Source organism: Rhagoletis pomonella, unplaced genomic scaffold, assembly GCF_013731165.1.
Source record: "Rhagoletis pomonella isolate Grant_MI unplaced genomic scaffold, Rhpom_1.0 Rhpom_scaffold_00001, whole genome shotgun sequence".
Lineage (NCBI taxonomy): Eukaryota > Metazoa > Arthropoda > Insecta > Diptera > Tephritidae > Rhagoletis > Rhagoletis pomonella.
In genome coordinates, this window is record NW_023458555.1 from 31,092,927 (window position 1) to 31,114,581 (window position 21,655).

Genomic DNA, 21,655 nt, shown 5'->3' on the forward strand with positions numbered 1-21,655 from the left:
CAAAATCGCTTAGGCGGTTACAGCGCCAAAAAAGAAGAAGAAGAAGATATCACCACCCTTTATACCCATTCTTACTAACAGCATCGGCACGCAGACACAACATCGCAACGCAACGCGTATAATTTTACAACAAATTGCACAGTGTTCGCTTTCAACGCCTACAATGAATATTAAATTTGTAATTAATAATTTAGTTGTTCCATCGAATTCATCCAACTACGTACTTACATATGTATATTAGGGTGGTCCAAAACGTAAAGTGGGGAATTTTAATGCTCTCACCCTCTAAGATTGTTCTACAACGGAAAAAATATACCCAATTTTTTTTTTATTTTGAAATAAAAAAATATTTAGAGGCTGCTCAAAGCGCTCAAAGTTTTCCATATATTTTATATTAGAAAAAACAACTTTACGTAGAAATGATATAAAATTCTTAAAAATCAATATTTTTCGATCGGACAACTCTGGTTCTCTTTAAGAGACATACAATTATAATCCCCAAAATTATTACTATTATTATGGAGAATCTCCTGAAGATAAACAGGATTTTCCGATCGAAAAATATTATGGGTAATCATGGAAACGCGTAAATGCCTCGTAACCGCGTAAGTTTCGTAAATAAATCGATTTTCCATAAAAAATTAAGTAAATTTTCTAGGTTTACATGGTTACGAGGCATATAAGCGTTTCCATGAATTGTCCTATTTATTTTCAAGAATTATATACCATTTCTACGAAAAAATGTTTTTTTCCCATATAAAATACATGGAAAACCGTGTGCGACCTCTAAAAATTTTTTGGTTTAAAAAAAAAATAAAAGTAGGAGTATAATGTTTTCGGCATAGGACAATCCTAGGGGGTGAGAGGCATAAATATTCCAATTTTACTTTTTCACATGCATTTTTGGACCAAACCTACACCCTAATGTACATAGATACAAAAACCCGTTGATGGAGTTTACGTATTTATGTGTGTACGGAAATACGCACAATAATAGATATGTAGGAATTAATCGGGCACACGACCGCCAAAGAAGGGCAAAAGTGTGTGATTTGTTCATACGTTCTAAATGCGTAACCACTTCTTCTTCTTACTTATTTATACATGGCGCCATACCGGTAGTATTTACACGCTTCCGACCAGCTTTTCGCCGCCGGCTTTGAACAGCTCAGCCGGTACACCGTCGGCGGGGATGGTGTTGTTCTTTAGTCGCCTTATTGCTGTTCTGGTCGAGTGGAGAGACGTGAGCTTCGTCCCTAAACATTGGTTCGGGGTTTTCATCACACGCGCCATTCAAAAGCGTTGAGAAGTGTTCCCTCATATCGCAATTATACTCCAACATCTGGTACCAAATTTCCATTAACGTCTCTACAGCAACTAGCTCCGAACTTGAAACCGTTTTATTGCTGTATTATTTCTTGATAGACATGCCTGTCTGCCAGCCTCTCAAGCTTTTGAATTCACGTCTTTCAGCCTTTCGTTTCTTTTTTGTTTTGAACAGACGTTCGTCTGCTATTTTTTGGGATATTTTTGGCTATCAAAATTGGCGACAGCGACTATCAGAATCCCACTGCTGGTTGCCATATCAGATGTAAAGCGATCATATCAAGGGATCTGCAACATTGGTTAAAGCTGAAAAACTTAGACAATCAATGGCTTCTTAAGCTAGGCGAACACTGCCACCGGTATCTTACAAGAAGAAACACATATAATCTGAAAACCGAATCGGTACCGGTCGTTGATGTCCGACAATGGCGTCTAATCCAAGCATGTTTGTATTTATCAGTATTTCTCGCTCGATCTAAACTGAAAAGATCAAGCTCTTATAATGCTTTCCAGCATCAGAAAGCGTTAAAAAAGCTGTCAATCTGAATCGCAGCGGCACCGCATACAGCAAAAGCACGATGATGCTGGCGTATACAGCTGATATTGACATCGTTGGCCTGAAACACAGGGACGACAGCACAGCATTTTGCAGCTTAGAAATGGAAGCTAACGCGGTTGGTCTAGCGGTGAACGAGGGCAAGACAAAGTACCTCCTGGCAAACACATAAAAAGTCTTCGCGTATTTGGACACACGTCACTGTTGGCAATCATAACTTTCAAGTAGTAAAGGACAATGCCACCAATAATGTCAGTCTAGAGATAAAGCGAATAAGAGCTCTTGCCAAAAGGTGCTACTTTGCGCTCGGTGGGCAGTTGAAAAGCAGGGCCCTATCCCGACGAACAAAAATCACGCTCTACAAATCTCTCATCAAGTCCGTCCTTTTATAAGGCGCAGAAACATGGATGATGTCTAACAAAGATGCGAAGGCTTTGGGAGCTTTCGAGAGAACTATTCTACGCAAGATCTATGGCCCGTTCGCGTGGGCGACGAGTACCGAAAAAGATGGAATGACGAACTGTACGAGCTTTTTAACAACATGAACATAGTTGAGCGCATAAAAATACAACGATTGCGCTGGTTTGGACATGTTGTACGCATGGATATCGATGCTACGGTGAAGAGATCCTTTGAATTCGCACTTATGGGTGGACAACGAAAGCAGGGGCGCACATGAGCACAATGGAAGGTCAAAGTGCCGAAGGACCTCTCCGCACTTGAGATGAACAACTAGCGCAAATCCGCAAAACAGAGAGAGGCAACTAGCAAACGGTTGTAGCGCCAAATAAGAAGAAGGGTGCAGATCAAGAAATTATCTTCAAAATTACATTTTTAAAGTTTGTCAGTCTATCGGATGCAGTGTGCGAATAGTATTGTAGTATGATTGCTACTTTAACCTAAAAGACGCTATAAGGATGTGAAAGACATACGCCACCGTCATACCATTATTATGGCATGGATTTCTTGTAGTATAACCGATTTGAATTCTCGAAACTTTTATTTTTTTCAATTCATTCGTTTCTTCTAGTTACCTAGGTGTTTCTCACCAATGCCGTGTCTTTAAAGTGAGCATTCGCATGCCGAAAATACTCAAATCTTTTCGGTTGGTTTTGAAATGCTTTAGTTCATTGTTTTAGTTTTTTTATTATTTGGGAAAAAGTTAGTACAGGAGTTAATGTGTTGCTTGGACTCCAACAGTGAGCCCGGACTCACATATTGACGAATCTTTACTGACTGGGTAATAGGTGGAGAAGCCAAGGTTCGTTAACCTGTAGTGAAAACTAAGTTGAAAATTTGACCTTGCCCAGCTCTGTCCGCCTAAACTTATTTACGTATTCTAGGTTTTATGTAACATGGGAGTACTTGGTACCAGATAGCGCTTGACCCGCAATCAACTTTCAGCAAAGCGGAAAATCGCATAAAATTACCTACATATATATATTTTTTTTTACAAATTTGTTTGAAACGTTTGCGAACAAACTGCATTCATTGTACACTGTACATTAGGGCGGGTTGATTTTTTTTTTAAATCGTATAGCAAAAACGTAAACTACATAATATTCTAAGAAAATTCTCCGAAAAAACCATGTATCTAAAATAAAATCCTAATCCGCGCCTCTCGACTTGAAAATTTATATGGCCGCCTTTGCCAAAAAAATAAATAAATGTTAGAAAAATAAGTTTTTCCAAAAAGAAATCGAATTTTCTGAATAAAATTGTTTAGTAAGGTAGTTCTTTTGCACTTTATATTTTTTCTACACTCAAAATTTGTTTTCATTAAAAAAAATATTCACCCAAGTAAGTCGAGAGGCGCGGATTAAGGTTTGATTTTAGACCCATGGTTTCTTCAGAGAATTTTCTTAGACTTTAATGTAGATTACGTTTTTGCTATACGATTTTTAGTTTTTTTTTTCAACCATACAAATCAACCCGCTCTACTGTACATACTCTATATATTGTTTTAGGTATTCCTATTTAACGATTTCGAGGGCATGTCGTCGCGTCTGCTTTCGAAAAATGTTTGCTTTTGCTTTCAAACGTAAAATCAGCGTAGAACACAAACACAACCAACAAATTAAACTTTTATACGCGCAAGTACGCAACACACAACCCAGTGGGAAAAGGTAATTAACGTCTGGTATGAAAAAAAAGTAATGGATAGCCCCTATAACCTACTCACGAAAAGATGCAATAATTTCTCCATAGCGATGTCATACGAAAATAATGTGTATGCGAAACTATAAATCTATAAAGAATCTATAAATAGAATTTAAAGAATAAAAAATAAAGTCCGTGCCACAGGTTTAGAACCCGTGACCAACAACTCGGCGCAGTGGAACACGCATCCCTTCGGCTACAGCAACTGTTGAAATAACAAAAAAAAAAAAAATACTTGAGTTAGTTTTCAAAATTTTTGTTTTGTTTGTGGCTTCAAAGCTACACATCATCCGCTCGCTTACATTGCGATGCATCTTTTCGTTCAACCGTAGCTGTTAATCTTTTCTTGGTAGAAAAAGGTAATGGATTCTCATTTTCCCACTGGGAAGCTATTCACACACGGTCGGCCAGGTATGTATCTACGTACATACATATATGTATGAGTGGGTGGCACTGGGTGACTTTCTGTTTTGGGGTGTATTTGGTTCGATGGTTTTGCTCGGCTCGATGGCAACGAGTTGGTCGAAATGTCGTTGCATGGAGGCAGTTTGAAAGTTTGAACGATTGGTTGTGCTCCCCAACTCGCCAGAAGTTGCAAAATTTTTGCCAGAACCTACCAGCAAGCGTGTTCGTACTCTGTTCTCTGGCAAATGATACGACTACATGACTCTCTTTCTTTGTCAGAAGTTGCAAGAATATAGCCGAAGAATTTTTGCTGGTAAAATCTGATGAAATGTCAAACCATCAACTGTTCTGTGTTGTCAAAGCAAATTGAATGTTGAGTAAAGAAAAAGCAAACGCACCCCTGCCTTTCCATCTTATTAAAGATCTCGGGAGGAAGAATTGTCAAACTTGGTAAGTATTTTTGTTTATTGCACCAAATGATAAAATATACATATATATTTTTACAGAACTACCAGATTTACTAAAATGCCCTTTTCATGCTTTTTGGTGTTTCCCTCTTTCTCTGTTTCAATTTAGCTTGGACGTTGGATGGCAAAATCATCTAGACGGCTTGGCTTGGCTAGTTGGAGCTAGCGTTTGGGGTTGTTGTTGGCTGCTTTCGCAACGTTGTTTTCTGTTTTTGTTTTTTACCGGCAAAATGCCATGACGAAAATTAACACACAACAAACCAACGGCAGAATATGACGGTTGGTGATGCTAACCGCCTCTCGGTGAGACGCACTACTTACAACACGAAATTCTACACATACGCCAACGTATTTACGATAAGCGAACTATGTGAATCGATTAATTACCAAAGGGAATAAGTCGGAATTTTTTCGATATAACACTGTTGATGCAGTTCGGCTCGTTTAAAGGATTTCTGTTGAACTGCATCACATTTCCATATCAGAAAAATGCGGACTTAATTAACCGATTCATGTAGTAGCGAGATATATGGACATACATACATACATATGTAAGTACATGCATTGTGCCAAATCAAGATTTGCGTCGTCTGGAAAGTTTTGCTTAGCAAAAGCATCCGCAAAGGAAGTCAGCCAGTGAGAAAAGTACAAAGTGCATATAAATTCGAAAATATGCGAGAACATAGTAGGGGTATTCTCTGAGTCTTGCAAAGCCCTTGCATGGTGCACAGATTGCACGGATTGCACGGTAAAAACCGGTTTTCGTATGGGACAGCTTTGCAAACCGTGCAACCCGTGCACCGTGCAAGGGCTTTGCAAGACTCAGAGAATACCCCTAGTATGTATATCAAGGTACGTATGTATATACATATGTACATATGTTTGGATTAATGTCTGTATGTATTTATTAATTTATATACAGTTTAAAGGAATTCCTTATTATTATTTTTTTTTGCTCTTAATGTCAACAATTTTATTGTAAGGCAGATCTGATGAGGCGACCTTTGGAGTGTTCGAGAGAAATATTCTGCGGCAGATTTATGGTGGCTTCTGTGGCGGCAAATACCAACGCACTGAACGAGCTTAACGACACAGCCGGATCTGTTATGCAAGTGCTCCAGCCCTAAAAGTATTCGATGCGCCAGCGGGTGACAGAGGAAGGGGAAGGCCTCCTTTCTGTTGGAAACATCAAATGGAAAGCTTCACTCGGTGTTTCTACGTAAAAACAACAACTGGCATTCTTTGTTGAACTCCTACTTAATCGGGTCTGGATCTGTTCGATAAACAAATATGGCATTCGATTTGGCAGCATAAGTTAAAATTAATTCAATGATGCCCCAAATAAGAAAATATTAGTTTCTCACGTTTGGTTAGTAAATTGCTTTATAAAAGCTCTTTATGTTAAATTTATTTCTCCAGGTTTAATGGTTTTGAATTTAAACAAAAAGTCACTCAGCTGCTGCTCATAAAATGTGCAAGCTTTTTCGATTTGTGATGTTAGTTTTCTGCTGGATAAATATTACTTGAAATCTTATCGAACAGAGCTATTATTGCTGTCAATTGTGTACGAAAATTATTTGAAAGTATCTGAAATGAAAGTTCCGAACTAGTTCTAAATTCGACAGATACGTTCGTTCTGCATCCCTTTTTCTATAGTTCCGAAGCAGTTCTAAATTCGTCACCTTAGATTAGATAGATTTCTAATGAAAAAAGTGAAACAAAATAGTTTTTTAAAAGCACCACATTTCGCTGATTTAGAACTGGTGGGGATCTAGTTAGTATCGGACTGGTTCGTTTTTGGCGATAAAGATCTAGTACGAAACTAGAAATTTGATTTACTAGTTCGCGGTTTTCCTGCAGGGATTTTTGTCGATGGATTTGCTGAGATAAAATACTAATAAAAGGTTTCAGACGGTCTAAAAAGACTAGTGTCTCGAGGCTCTTTCAGTTCGATTTCGTCACCTGACTTCCAAAAAGACGTAGGTAACTAACATCGCCACCGAAATGAACTTATGACTAATATTTTTTTTTTTTTATAAAACGATGTGGAGAGTTGTAATTCTATAAAATCCATCATAACAATCAAAAAGTCAATTTTGAATTTTTTATTAGTTACTACTTTTTCCATTTCAGCGGCGATGTTTGTTACGTCATTTTAGATTTCAGGTGACGATATGTACTTCAATGGGCAGTATCTCAGGTTTAAACAAAGATATCCGGTTAAGTGGAATAGCATTTTTAAAGGAAAATATTTCGCTTTCAAACAACTTATTCAATTTTCTAAAAACAAAAAAAAAATATTATTGATGAAAATACATTGCGAAAATAGTAAAAGATCGTGTTTTCCGCAACTTTGGGAGCGATTATCTCGAAAACCTGATTCCGTATTCAGATTCAGTTCATCAAAGTCCTTTGGAAAAGTATCAGCATTCATAGGGTCTGAAAAATGTCGGCCTGTGTCATCTTTGTTACAAAGTCAATTTTCGGTTTGACATTATGTATTCTCTTTATTTTATTTAAATTTAAACTTCTTTACTTGAACAAAATACATTTTTTATTTACCATTAAGGATCACAGTTGGCTCTAGGTACACTACGAGTACTATTTTATTTTCCATCAAATATTAGGTATTAGTTTGACCCTTTAAAACAATAGTGAAGTTCATGATTTGTAGCATTTTAAGAGTAAAGTAGAGAAAGATTGCTGGAAAGATTGCCACGTAGCTACTTTACACCTAAAATGCTACATAACGTGAACTCCCCTAATATGAAACAAATTTTGACTATTTTCTATACAAGAGATTATTAGTCGATTGATTATTTTCTTGAAAAAACAAAAAAAACAAAAAACGTTTAAGAATACGATTTCCACTCAACTTCTTATTGATTTTAATTGCCGTCATAATATACATACATTTTCGTACATTAAAGTAGTTTGACATTTGTGCCACTTTTACAGATTTAAATGTAGATACATATCTTCTCATTAAATAAAATTTAATTAATTGTATAACTTAAATACATAAACATGTAGATTAAACATATTACTTTAGAAACTTACCTCTCTTTATTTAACATTTATGTTTTTCAACAAGCAAAAATTATTGATACCAATTTCCAAATTGTTGCAATAAAACACTTTTCGATATAATATTCACCTGTTATAAATATGCTTTACTAACATCTACATATGTATGTAATTACACTACCACTTGATAAGAAAATAATTTTTTCCACACATTTTTTTTCGTGATTTCACTTAATTATATGTACAATGATGTATTTATGCTATTCCTTCGTAACACTCATTATTTTCGAAATACTTTGATAGTAAAGTTTTTTATTCTACTAATTTTAATTTTTTTTTTTATATTACTGATAATTTCTTCACTTTGTGATCAATAAATCACTTCACAAGCGTGTTGACATACTACATACATAATTTGTACATTTTTGTTTATATAGATGTATGTATGTACCTGCGTCGCAATTTTCTTTTTTTTTTTTTGAGATTTGATTAGGTTGGCAGGTTTCCCCAACGCCAGGTTATCCCTCTGCTTTAATAGATCTGTAGCAATGTTACACGAGAGTGCATCTAAGCACAATGTGTGTATACTGCGATTTGGTCGGAGATGTGTCCTTTAAAACGGTAGCAGATTTCTGCAATTGAATGTGTTATCGTTTGAATAATGATGGTTCCACAGTGAAGACGAAAGTGTGAGTTGGTTTATGCGGTTGAATGGCAGGTAATCAAACGTAGTAGATGATAACGATGGTTATGTGGGAGTAGACTTGATGATGTTGACGTTGCGTTTGTATGTTCGGTATATATAAGTATGATGGAATTTCGAAAGCAGGGTTTGTTGGTGTAACAGTTGGGTTGTGTTAGGGATGGGGAGGGTTTTGAGTGAGGTGGACGGTATTGACACCTGTGGAGCTATGTATGCTTCAAAATTTAGCTTCAGCTTTTGTCAGAAAATTCGCCAGTTGAGTGATTTTACGATAGTCTAAGCCGCGAAAAATCTCTGTAAAATCTGTGCAGTTGTGGACGACTTCGAAGCCCTCCCGAACATTTGCAAGTAAGCTGCAGTGGAACGTCTGATGTACATAATTATCAGTAGCGCCACAGCTGCAAGTATTGGAGCTTATTACATTTATGCGATGCAGATATTCATTATCATAGGTGTAGCCGGTTAGTATTCTATTTAAAATTTTAATTCCTTTTGGAATTAGTTTGAATTTGTAGAACCAAGTCTTTTGTGGCTTCTGTGTAAAAATTTGCGCGAATAGGTTGTGTTTGGTGTGGGAGAAGTTGATAAAATCGTTATACCATCGGTTATGGATATGATTGCGGATGTTTCTTAGAGCCTCATCTATGGTAAACTTCACATTTAAATTATTATCACAGTTAACGGCTGTTTTTGCCAGAGAATCAGCCTTTTCATTGCCTGGAATGCCAACATGACTGGGCGTCCAGATGACGGTAACATTAAAAAAATCAGAATTTTGGATTAATTTGTGTATTTCAAAGATATAGTAGTTCTGAGTGTTGTTTTTTGCCAGTAATTTGCAGGCGATAAGGCTGTCGGTAAAAATTACGATCTTATTATAGTCTGATTCTCTGGCCAGTTGAAGCGCGTTGAGAATGGCTATGGTTTCGCCATAGGTAGATGAGGCACTAAAATTGATTTTAAAAGTATGTTCTTCTTTGTTAGTGTAGTTGTAGACTCCACACCCAGTGGTCGTAGGGCCTACAGAAGCGTCAGTGAAAAAGATGCAGAAATTAGAGTTTCTGTAGTCATTTACCATCGCCGCGTAAGTCGATTTTATCTCGTCAGTAGTTACATTAGTTTTTTTTCCAGTTAGCGTTCTGGTGATAATATGTAGATTAGGGGCGGTGGCTGATTCTCTTACAATGCAAAGGTTATCAAAGACATTCCTAAATTCATTAAAGACCGCACTATAACTAGAATTCACATTGGATGAGTTGTACATATGTTCACTGAACTCTTCGTCAACAATGAAATTGTTGACTAGTTCTTTGGCTGTTAGCCATTTAGCTCTTTCTGCCGGTGGCAATTCGTTTGCAGTCGCGTAAATTATGGGGATAGGGGTTGCTGGGGTGAGGCCGAGGCTTCTCCTTAGAAAACTATTTTGGTAGGTTTGAATCTTCTTATTGACGGTTTTAGGGCAATTTGAAGTGGACGTGCGACAATATTCAATCTTACTCCGTACCACTGATTTATAGTAGTTCAGAGCGATTTGTGGATGTAGTCCAGACTTAACTGTGGTAAGGCATTTAAAAAGATTAGAGTTATTCTGTGATTTTTTAATTACTTCTGTATAGTGTTCTTGGACCGAAAGTGATGAACTGATGTTCCTACCTAGAAATTTAATAGAATGCACCTGCTCAATAACTTGATTTAGGTATTGGATCTCGATAGATGTACGTTTGCCCTTACATAGATGCATAACTTTGGTTTTGTCAGCATTGAAGGAGAGGTTTAGATCCGAACATAGTTGCGCAAAGTCATTTAGTTTGTGCTTCAAATTTGCAGTGGCTTGCTCAAGGCTGTTATGGAACGACATGATTAAGAAATCGTCCGCAAACTGGTACAATTTGGTGTTGCCATCCTGGATGGAATGTAGATCTTTTGTATATAAGTTGAAGAGACAAGGCGAGAGACAACTACCTTGTGGAAGTCCATCGTGTATTTCAATAGAATCTTTGCCAAGTTGTAGCTTTCTATGAGCTAAGAAGTTGATTATCCATTCCGTATAAGCATTGTGCAAGCCAGCTTGGGTCATGACTACTTTTAGTTTACTAATGTTAACGCAGTTATACGCGTTGCTGATGTCAGAGGCACAAACAATGACCTTACGACTCTGTTTTTTAAGAGCTGCAGCTTCATGTAAAATATAGTTGACGCATATGGTGGCTGACCTGTGCTTCCTATATGCAAAAGAGTGTTTAGGTAACGTGTTATTGTCTTCAAGAAAGTTGGAAATTCTATCTTTGATACATAGGTTAATGGATTTTAAAAATACAGAAATTAAGGCAATGGGCCTGAAGTTAGAGTAGTCATTTAGATCTTTATCCTTTTTGGGGATTGGTACTATTTTTATCACACGCCACTTATCAGGAATTTGGTTGGTTAGAAAAAACATCGTTTAGAGCAGTTCGCACATTATTGAGAGATTCATCAGGTAGAGCTTTTAGCATTTTATATGTGACTTGATCGACGCCACCGGCTGAGCTTCTATTTTTAGAGTGTAATACTTGGTATAATTCGTCAAAAGTTATCGCTAGTCTATTTGCAGGGATAAGTTCTTCGTTGATTGGTAAAGGGGTATTTCGAACAGGTACTTGATTTTTTAATAAATTTAGAAAGTCTTTGTTGTTGTCACTTGACCAAGGTGAGTTATTGGAACCTTTGTAATCGCCCCTTAGAGCTTTTACAAATTTCCAAGCATTCTTTGTAGTGGGGGCCTCATTTAGTTCGCTTATTTTATTTTCAAAATTTTTCTTTTTTGCTTCTTTTACTTGGTTTTTCCACTTTTTCTTGATTTCAGTTAAATCCAGAAAGTTTTGCGGTGAGGGTGATAATTTGCATTTTTTGTATGCTGCTTTGAGAAAGCGGAAGGCTTTGTCAAGCTCGTCAGTCCACCAGGCTTTTGGACTTCTATTTGGGCTGAGAGTGTATGTGGCTGCTTCAATTTCAGTTTGGAGTTGCGAGTGTATGTCGTAAAAATTTGGTTCAAGAATGGTTTTCTGTAAACTATCAAGTAGTTTTTTTTGAGCCAGGAACCTATGTCCTTCGTGGGTGACCATAGTGGTTTCTATAGAGATAGGGAAATGATGACTTCCACCCAACCGAGTGGGGTCAGTCTTCCACTCAAAAGGGATCGAGCTATTTGTGAATGACAGGTCAAGCACTGACCCATTGGGAGACAAGGTATCATTTTTAAAAGTAATTGAGCCATCATTCAAGTGCCAAAAATTGTATTCAGATGTTATTCTGTACAGATTGTTGCCTCTACAGGATTGAGTTTGGTCACCCCACACTCTCGCCCTGGCATTAAAGTCGCCGAGTAGTAGGACATTTTCTTGGTGTTCTAAAAATGAAAGGAGCCTGGTTATTTCGTTTTTGAAGTCATTAGTGAGTACGCTTGGGGGAAAGTAAACCGCACAAATTACAAGATTTGGCTTTAGATTTTTAGTTTTAATAATTAAGACATCAGCATCAGTTATGTAGTTAATTTTGTGAAATTTAATTTGTTTTTTTCAGAGCTATGGCGACGCCGCCATAGCCATCAACTCTATTTTTCTCTATTATATTATAATTTATAATATTCCTATGTTGTGGTTCGTTACAAGTGAAAATTTCGCTTAGACATACAAGATCGTAATCGTAATGGTTTAAATAGTACTCTATGGTGTTTATATTGGATTTTAAGGACTGGCAGTTGTATTGCAATATCTTCATTACTTTATGCATGGGCCAGGGGATTAGTTCCCCTGTTTATCGCATGTAAATCTTCCTGGATCATAACCTCATCAAATTTTTGCTTAACGTTTTGTACCTCCCCTAGAACATCGCCAAAGTGCTCACCAGCACAGGCCTTCTGAATGATTTTGAATAATTCAGTGATAAGCTTTTCCATTTCAGTAACTTTCCCTTTAAGGTATTCTGGTTTATTAAGAACAGACTCTCTGGGTGCTCTAACCCTGTTTTCCCTACTGGCTGCTTGTTCTGCTGGTGCCTTGATAGTTTGCATTGTTTTTCGTACAATTGTACTGTATTTTGCTCGTGTAAGTTTTTTGTTAACATTCGAATCCCTATTTTTAAGATTCTCTTCCTTTTCAGAAATCTTCGGGAAATCTAAGTCCTCAGTAGCGAGTAAGTCAAACCGGTTTTGGCTCTCGGAGAAATAGGTTTTTATTGTTTCACGCCTGGACAGTTTTTTAACTGTTCTTATGTGGTTGATTGAACGTTCTCTTTCCCATGCCGAGCAGGTGAGCTTGTCAGTAGAAACATGCTCTAAGCTGCCGCATAGAATGCATTTTTTATCACATGAGTTAATATCACGGTAACAAGGCCACATTTGATGCAACGTTTTTTTGACTTGCAGGAAAACTGAGTATGTCCTAGCCTACCGCAGTTTAAGCACTGCCTTAGGGGTGGGACGTAGAAATCCACGTAAAGTTTGGTATAATTGAGTATAATGAACTCAGGTATTTCTTTTCCGGAGAATCCAATTTTGACAGTGGTTGTGGGAGTAAAGGATTCGTTATCCTGGTTTCTACGCGTGAAGCGCCTGACTGTGGTAATAGGTACGCTAGAGATGGCATCGGCCTTGATCTCCGCTTCCTCACACCATGTCGGAATGCCCCTCACTACACCGTATGTTTCTACTGCCGTTTTAGGTACAAAAGCTCTGAGACCAATAGATTTTATTTTATCATTGAGGACGAAATTGTTGGCTGCAGCCGCGTTTTTAAAGGTAACCTTATATAGACTTTTGCCAATAGCAAAAATCAGGTCAATATCTTTAATTCTAAAATTTTTAATTTTGTTAAAAAGTGTAAGACCGTTTGTGATTCTATCGGTTATCATGTCGTTACATTGGGATGAGTCAACTAAGACAATGTAAACGCCGGAAAAATTGTGGGGATACAAAGTAATGTCTGAATTTGAGTTTGAGTGAGCATCTTTTGCAGTCACTGTACTTGCTTGCTGTCCGTTATCCGTAGCCAAAAGCGGGCTATCGGTACTCGTCGTTGTCCCGTTACCTTCTTGTATATCTATACTCATTTCATTTTCACTTGGTTTCTCCACGTTTTTTCCCTTACCGGTTACACCCATGTCAAGACTAGTTCTTGCCATGTCATGAGCCTTTAGCATTTTTGCTATTCTAATTTCTTTTTCTTTTTTTAGGCGCTTGCCTCTAACTAAATTGTTGCTCGCGAAAGCTTCGAAGTCATCTGCCGATGACGTCCTCGTTAGTGAGGACGCCATAGCGGCTTTGTGTTTTTTTCCTGCCGTAGAGGGCAGGCTTGATTTTTATTAAGTCAAAAAAGTTAAAACAAAAGCACAAGAGATTTCGCAACCCCACACTAAAGTCACAATCACTCACCTGAACCTTGGGTGCTCCCACACAATTCCGGTGAATTAAAAATTTTTCACAGATTTGTCCACAAAAGTACGCTGTGACGCCAAAAGCGAAGCACCGTCTGTACTTAAAAGCGTCAGCCTTGAAAAAGGCTATAGTTTTTAGGTTTTTTCTTATCCACTTAAATCAAAATGGTGATTTTACAAAGCACATACACATGTGCCGTTGCGCCAAAAAGCAAAGTAGTTAATATTATGCGCCGAAACACGTCCACCAACACTCGTTGCTAACGAAGGAATGTGTCGCAATTTTCTTGCAGAAATTTTTTACACGCACTTCCTCAATTGCATGGATGCATGTTTGTTCGTCTGTATGTATGCACATATATGCAGATGAATTTTCGCTAGACGCAATTCAATTACTTTAACGATTCGTTATTGTTTTGCTCGATACACTTGCCTCACTTGAAACACTTCATTTTTCTTTCGTACGCTTGATTTAAACACAAATTTATCAGTATTCCATAGTTGTTTACACTTTATAATCAATTACAAATTAATATCCATTATCACTTTTAATCTCAGTTAAATACACAATATGCAATTGTAAATTTCTTTATACAATTATTGACACTGAACAACTTCCGTCATCAACACCGCACACGAAAACTGCAACACACGAAATGACGCGTAGAGAAGTTGCATTATTTAGCGGAAGTGAGTGGAGCCGGCATCAATGTAACTGTTATACACTTCGGACATGTATGTATTCGGACATGTATGAGCGCGATAAATATAGTATTCAGTGTGCGGACTGTCAATTTTTTATTAGTGGTAGATAAGCCTTAAATATTGTGGTAGATTCCAAAACAAAGTGGTAGATTTACATATATGTACATTTTTATGTATGCATTAGGGAGAGTCAATTTGTATGGGAAATTCTTTCGATTATGCGCGTATAGCACAGAAGAATTCTATGTGTAATGCCAAAGAAACCATGGGTCTAAAATAGATTTGTAGTTTTCCACATGTCGAAAATAGGAAAATAACATAAAATCAATTAAATTGAAATACAACAAAATAAATCGACATAAATTCAAGTTAATTGAAATAAATTCAAATGAAATAAACCGAAATAAAATACGAAAAATTCAAGAAAATTTAAATAAAGTCAAATAAATTTATGTGTATGAAATAAAATAAATTGAAAATAAATTCAAACATATTGAAATACGTATGTAAATTCAAATGAAATATAATAAATAAATTGTAATAAAATACGATAAATTCAAGTAATTTCAAATAAATTCGAATGAAATAAATTAAAATAAAATTAAAAAATTAAAATTAATTAAAAAAACGAGAATTTCAAGGAAATTTAAATAAATTCAAAATAAATTCGTCGCTGTTACGTATGTGGTGTGGCCACTAAAAAACTCCCTCTCCCAGGAGTCTTCGCTACCCTTACCCTGGCAGCGCTTTCGCATTGCTTCGGGGTAGAGGTCCAGAGGTCTTTTCAGACTCTTCTACTCTACTGCGTTCAAGACCGCCACTTGTAGCTCACTATGCGTTTCTAGCCTCCCTTTTTACACTCTCAAGATATTTTCTGTGTACGTTGCGGTGTCATTCCAGTTTTCTTCGCAGCTCGTCATTTTTTTTACCATCTTCTCTGCGGTGGTTTTGCCTATTTGTCGCTCAAGCGCATCCGTTTCTCTTTGCCATCTTCGGCATTTGGAGTATGTGTGTTCTGCGTCGTCTAGCTCGGCATCATAGAAACAGCTCGGGCTCTCTGCCTTGCCCATCTGATGGAGATATTTCAGGAAGTATCCGTGGTAATTCCTACTTAATTTTGCCTTTTTTACCCGCTAGATCTATGGGTAGGATTCCGCTTATTACTTAAATCGCTGGTTTAGATACGGTACGGTAAGATGATGCCACTCTAAGAGCAGCTGTGCGCTGTACCGAAGATAGTATTCACCTTCTTTTTTCTATTGCCAGTGCGTCTGCCTAGATTTCGCTGTCATAGAGAAGGATTGACGTGATTATGTCCATTAGTAGTTTTCTCTTGCTCTGTTTTGGTCCTCCAATATTTGCCATCGATGCTGCCACTAGTTGTGCTTTCTTCTTCTGCGTGCTGTATTTGTGCCCAATATGTCAGCTTGGGGTCCAATATTAGGCCTAGATACTTAACAGATTTCTTGGAGAGAGTTACTGTGTCACCATTTCAACTTCAACAGGGATGTGTCTTCGTATTAGCAGGAGTATTTCTGCCTTTCGGTGGCTAGCGGTAGACCATGGTTATCTAGCCAATCTTTGGTGCGTAGCATGACTTGGTTGAGTTTTCTTTGTGCTTCTATAGTGTGCCTGGCCTTGATTACCGGCGCGGCATCATCTGTGAAAGCTACTAGATGAGTATCGTCTGGCATGTCTATTTCTAGGATTCCGTCGTAATTTGTGTTTAAAAGGTCGGGGCACAATATAGAGCCTTGCGCTGCCCCCGAAGTTATCGCCTTTGTCATGACTCCATCCATAGAGGAGCATGCGGTCACTCAAGTAACTGCGTATCAACTGGCTGTGTACGTGATAGAGGGACTCTACGGTCTCGATTATTTCTGTCCATCTAACGCTATTAAAGGCGTTTCTCCTGTTTAGTGTTGCCGGGAGGACTATTTCCCGAGAGTCCCAAGTTTCTGCACGACTATTTTGTACCCTAGACCCCAAAGGTTCCGAGGTTCAGAGGTTTTCGCTTTGCTTTGCCGAATTGCCTTTTTCAAGTCTGTTTTAGCTGTCTTGCACTCTTCCATTGTGTCTGTTGTAACTCCTCTGTGTCTTTCTCTAGTAAGCTTCCTCCTTTTCTGGAGACACGAGTAGTCGAAGAGCAGCTATTTCCTACGTCCACCAGTATACCGCTTTTTTCTTGAATGGTTTAGCTTTTGGCATGGATGCATTGCAGGCTTTGACAATATTTGTCATAGTTTTGTTTACAAGGGTTTTGGCATCGATGTCTTGATCTGATAGGTTAGTTTTGCAGATGTTGTAGAATAACTTTTCTGAGTTTAATTTGGAAGTCATCCACTTCCTAGTACTTTTATTTCCTAAGGAGCCTGGCCGATTTCCTTGCTCTATGTCGAAACGTATGTATTGGTGGTCGCTGACGGTAAATTCTTCCAGTACGTTCCAGTTCTTCACTTCTCTTATTAATCCTTCGGAGACCAGAGTAATGTCCGCGATGGTACCTACGCAGCCTATTCTTCTAAATGTTGGAGTATTTCCCCTGTTTGCTACAACCAGTCTAAGCCGGGCTGCTGTATCTAGGATTCGTCTTCCTCTACCGCTTTCGGATTAATGTTTCCGCCGATCTCTATGGCTTCATCTTCTATGAGGTCTAACTTTCTTTGAGAAATGTCAGTGCGGTAGTTTGGTGTTAGCTAGCAACTCATGAGTGTGTATTGGTTATTTTTTATCCACACAAAGGATTCTCCCGATCCCTTTATTAAAACTGTGTGGTTGCTTATGTTTGGTAACCACAGAGCCGCTGTGCGGGTGCTGTCCTCCAGCCAAGCTCCATCGTTTCGTTGTTTGTATTGTATTCGTGTCATTTGGCATATTTGTTTTCTGTATGTCATGCACTTGTTTGTTCCAGGTATATGATCAACTGTGTTTTCTCCGGTTTTAGACAAAGACAGCACCTCGGTTTATTTCGGCATTCTTTTATGCTATGGTTTGCTTCACCACAGCGAATTCATAGGCCTTTAGCTCTTCTATCTTTGCCATTACAGTTGTACTGCATGTGGCCTAATCCGAAGCATTTGACGAATGTGCGCATTTGTTCTCGGCTATTTGGCTTCGTGAGGGTAACGCTCATAGTTCCGGTGTCTGGGGCAATTTTCTTTAGTGCTACTTTTATTTCTTTTCGGGTTGTAAAGGCGTCTAAGTCTGGCCACTCTATCGTTGACTTTTCTTTGAGTCCTTCCACCTCTGCTGAGTCGCTGACCTCAGTTTTCAGTTTCATGCAAAACTGGTCTCCGACTTAAGGACCTTTTTCTAGTTCAAGTACGATAGCGCCCGTCTTTGTTTTCCGGATTTTCCGCACGCCTACTCCATCGTCCGGGTTCATTTTGCTACGTAGGGTTTTTAGTTCGCCAGCGTAGCTATGTCCTTCTGCTGGTTTAATCATTATCGCGTCTGGACAAAACCTACTACTCCTAAAATATAGCTAGCTTTGAGTTTTTTGAAATTACCGTTACGTTGGTGGAGTCCGCTGTTTTTGCCCGATTTAAAAATATTCAAGATGGTACACACATATAAATTCAAGGCCGTTTTTGCGAAAAGTCGCCTAAATTCGACAATTTTTATGCGATTACAATAAATGAGGTCTAATTTTTTTGAAAATAGATTTAATTTTTGATAGTACTACATATTTTGAAATTGTAGAAATTATCGATGGTCAAAATTTATAAAATTAAGAGAAATATGGTTCTTGTTTTATTTTGCCCTATAAAAAATCTTAACAATCCAAGTCCGACAATAGATTATTATATACCATTTTGAAGGCCTATATATCCGATCATATTCGATCATTGAAATTGAATCAAAAATAGTTATTCAAAAACTCATAAATCCTCAAAATCGTATTTTCTCACTTAAATCGACAAGTCGCGACCTCTAAATGACCTTTAAAAAATCTATAAAAATAGGCAATAATATTTCTCATAAAATAGAATAAAATTAGGGGATAGGGTCTTGAAATTAAAAAAAAAGCATTTCCGATGGGCGCCCTAGTACAGAGCCTCAGCAAGGTCCTCAAGTCGCTAGCCGGCAGTACTTGGGGCAACTACAAAGAAACGTTGCTGGCAACATACAAGGCAATTGGTCGGCCGGTTCTAAATAACGCAGCACCAGTGTGGTCGCCGGGGACTAGTGGGACGCTACTGGATGTCTTCTGATGTCGCCAGAACACCACCTGAATGACGAGGCGATAATGCTCCGCCTAAAGGAGCACAACACAATGCTCTGCAAGCAATTCTTAGAAGCCAGTCACAGACGTGGGCACCCGGACAGACACTTGCTTGCAGAGGAGCCCTCGCCAAGGCACATCAGAAGGCATCTATACGAACTGACGGACGAAGTCCAGAGGTCCATAAAGCAACCTCTGGTCAGTCTCGAGTTATGAAAACTCCAGACCTGTGAATGCCGTTCTAGGCACACAACCACCTGACATCGACGAGACGGAACTTCGTCTGCCTCGGGAGACTAGAACCACAATAGCCCAACTTCGCTCTGGCTACTGTAGCAGGTTAAACTCATAACTGACCAGATTAGATGCAGATGTGCCGAATGAATGTCCGGCATGCGGAGACACCCCACGACTCGAAACATCTCTTCGTATGTCCGGACAACCCCACACAACTAACGCCTCTGTCCCCGCCGACAGACCCTATAGAAGCTGCAAGCTTTTTGGGTCTTCCGTTAGTTGAGCTTGACGACAATGACTGAGATACTAAGCGATCCGGGCGGGGTTGTTGTAGCCGCTACAACAACAACAACCTATCGGAAATTCGTTTCAAAATATTCGTTTTTCAATTTTTCCTAATAAACAATCGTGGTACAAAGCTCAATAAAAATATTAAAAATAAAATCATCTCCCTTTTCTGCATTGTGAAATTTAATCTATATTTTTATCACGTCTCTGAAAATACGAATTATTTTTTAGTTGAGTCTTCTAGTAATTGTGAACGTTTTTAGTATATAAATATACTGTGTACCTGTTTGGCCAAACATAACATCTTATATAGTGTGTACATTGTTGCAAGCCGGAATTTCCTTTAAATTAACCCAAAATTATTTAAGCATTTTACATGTTGCAGTTTATTAAAATATTTCAATACACAATCATATTTAACAGATACGGTTACACGCTCCCAAAATTTCAAGCTTTTACAAAGAATTCAAATAGTTGTAAACAATATAGAAGTTTAGGTTTACTCATATACATATGTTAAAAGGTTTCAAGGAATGGCGAAAGCGAAAGTTGGCTTACATATACATAATTGTATAGAGTTCGTTAAAACTGTAATCTGTTGAATTGCATTTAACTATTGACATTTATATACTTTTGTTTTTCAAAACGACGTGTATTTAATAAAGTAATATTTTAGAATCTAGGCACCTAATCTAACTCTCAGAGGGTACACAACTAATATAATTAGTCGAATGCTTACGTACATAAATAAACATTACCCACATATAAACATTAATAAATGATTTTTTTTTTTAATTACATATGTCCATTTACAACGCCTTCCACAGACGTCTTATTGTGTGTTTCAAGTAACAATGACTTTACCAGGTCGGTGGTGAACTTTTCAACCAAATGCAATGCATCGCATTGATTCATTTCTATCAATGATGAAGTTAAAAACTGCCCAAATGCTCTGAATTTGCAAAAGTTTGGATTGGGATTAAAGTTGAGATCTTCTTCTTTGTCAGGAGTTGTTGGTTGCATTTCATTATAGTTGATATTTCGATTTTGTTGGTTAGAATTGTTAGGCAAATCCGAAGCTAGCTGTCTCTCTGGTGCCGCGGCAGCAACTGGCGGGCATCTACAAATTTAGATAAAATATAGATAAATTTTATGTTTTGTTCCTAGATGAATATGTACTAGGTAGCTTACGGTGGATATTGATTTGATTCATCACAGCCATCAGAATCACTGCAATATGCAAAGCGCACAGGTCTTATGTTTTGAATTATTTAAAGCCGTACAAATAAATACAACATTTAAATGCTCACCTTGAATTTGAGAACGGCGCTGATTTCGGTCTTACAACTACTTCTTTCGTAAACGACCGACGGGCTTTTATGTGACCGCCTAAATATGTCAAATAGTTATACATTGGCCATTGGGATGTGATACTTGGGTCGTTGTATTGATCTTGCAACATCTCCACTCTTCGTTTCTCCAGATTATAACGATTTCGTAGCTGCACCATACGATTTTTTACAATAGCAACTGTTGAAATTAATAAATACTATTGTTTAAAAGGCTACGTTTCATTAAAGGCTTTATATCGCAATAACTCGTATTTTTTTAACTAATTGCATTTGTAAATATTTTCTCTATCATAAAAATAATTTACGTATATAGATATGAATGCATATGAATCGAACTCATTCAGGGCAAGTAACTCACCATTTTGCCCCACACTCTCGGCCATGTCCATCCACATGCCGTCCAGATAATCTCTATTTCTATATTGGGGATGTGTCCGGTCATAGAAGGCTGGTCGTTGCTGGAATTCACGTGCAAGCATTACATCAAGATCATCAAGTGCTGGTCCTTCACCGCGACGTGGGCGTCCACGCTTTCGCCTGCCCGTCATGATAAAATAATTTTATGCAGACACAAAACTAAGAAAATCAAAATGTTCCGTTTTGTATTTTAATCTGCGTTTCTTTGTCTCTCTTATGTATAGACAAAATGTTTATTTTAACGTAATTGTTCTCTTTCGCTTATTTTGCCCCAAATTTAGATTGATTTTTATATTTATATTTTTTTTTCATACGCACTTTCTAGTGTGGAGTTTTGATAATTTTTCTACAAATTATCGCTTGTTAAAACGAAAAAAC

At 37.8% G+C, this 21,655-nt stretch overlaps 2 protein-coding genes and 2 long non-coding RNA genes across 6 annotated transcripts in view; 1 reads left to right on the top strand and 3 right to left on the bottom strand.

Annotated features, from left to right (window-relative positions):
• LOC118742535 (protein tincar) overlaps positions 1-8,404 on the bottom strand; it is a 418,562-nt gene extending 410,158 nt beyond the window's left edge. For both annotated transcript variants that reach the window (XM_036474692.1, XM_036474686.1), the window contains exon 1: positions 7,975-8,404. The gene's annotated coding sequence lies outside the window, so the exon portion shown is untranslated. The remainder of the gene's footprint in view (positions 1-7,974) is intronic.
• LOC118742597 lies at positions 4,747-5,153 on the top strand. The gene is made up of 2 exons (XR_004993386.1): positions 4,747-4,897; positions 5,024-5,153. It is a non-coding gene; the product is annotated as an uncharacterized LOC118742597 (long non-coding RNA).
• Positions 8,405-8,408: 4 nt separating the features above from the next.
• LOC118742592 lies at positions 8,409-14,322 on the bottom strand. The gene is made up of 2 exons (XR_004993385.1): positions 14,052-14,322; positions 8,409-8,850 (listed from the first exon to the last, which is right to left on the bottom strand). It is a non-coding gene; the product is annotated as an uncharacterized LOC118742592 (long non-coding RNA).
• A 5,547-nt stretch (positions 14,323-19,869) lies between these two features.
• On the bottom strand, positions 19,870-21,655 carry LOC118742563 (the record flags this gene model as incomplete). 2 transcript variants are annotated; one of them, XM_036474740.1, is given in 4 exon segments in its annotated part: positions 19,870-20,628; positions 20,700-20,738; positions 20,819-21,038; positions 21,219-21,655. In XM_036474740.1, coding segments are annotated over 4 exon segments (774 nt in total). In that variant the 3' UTR covers positions 19,870-20,303.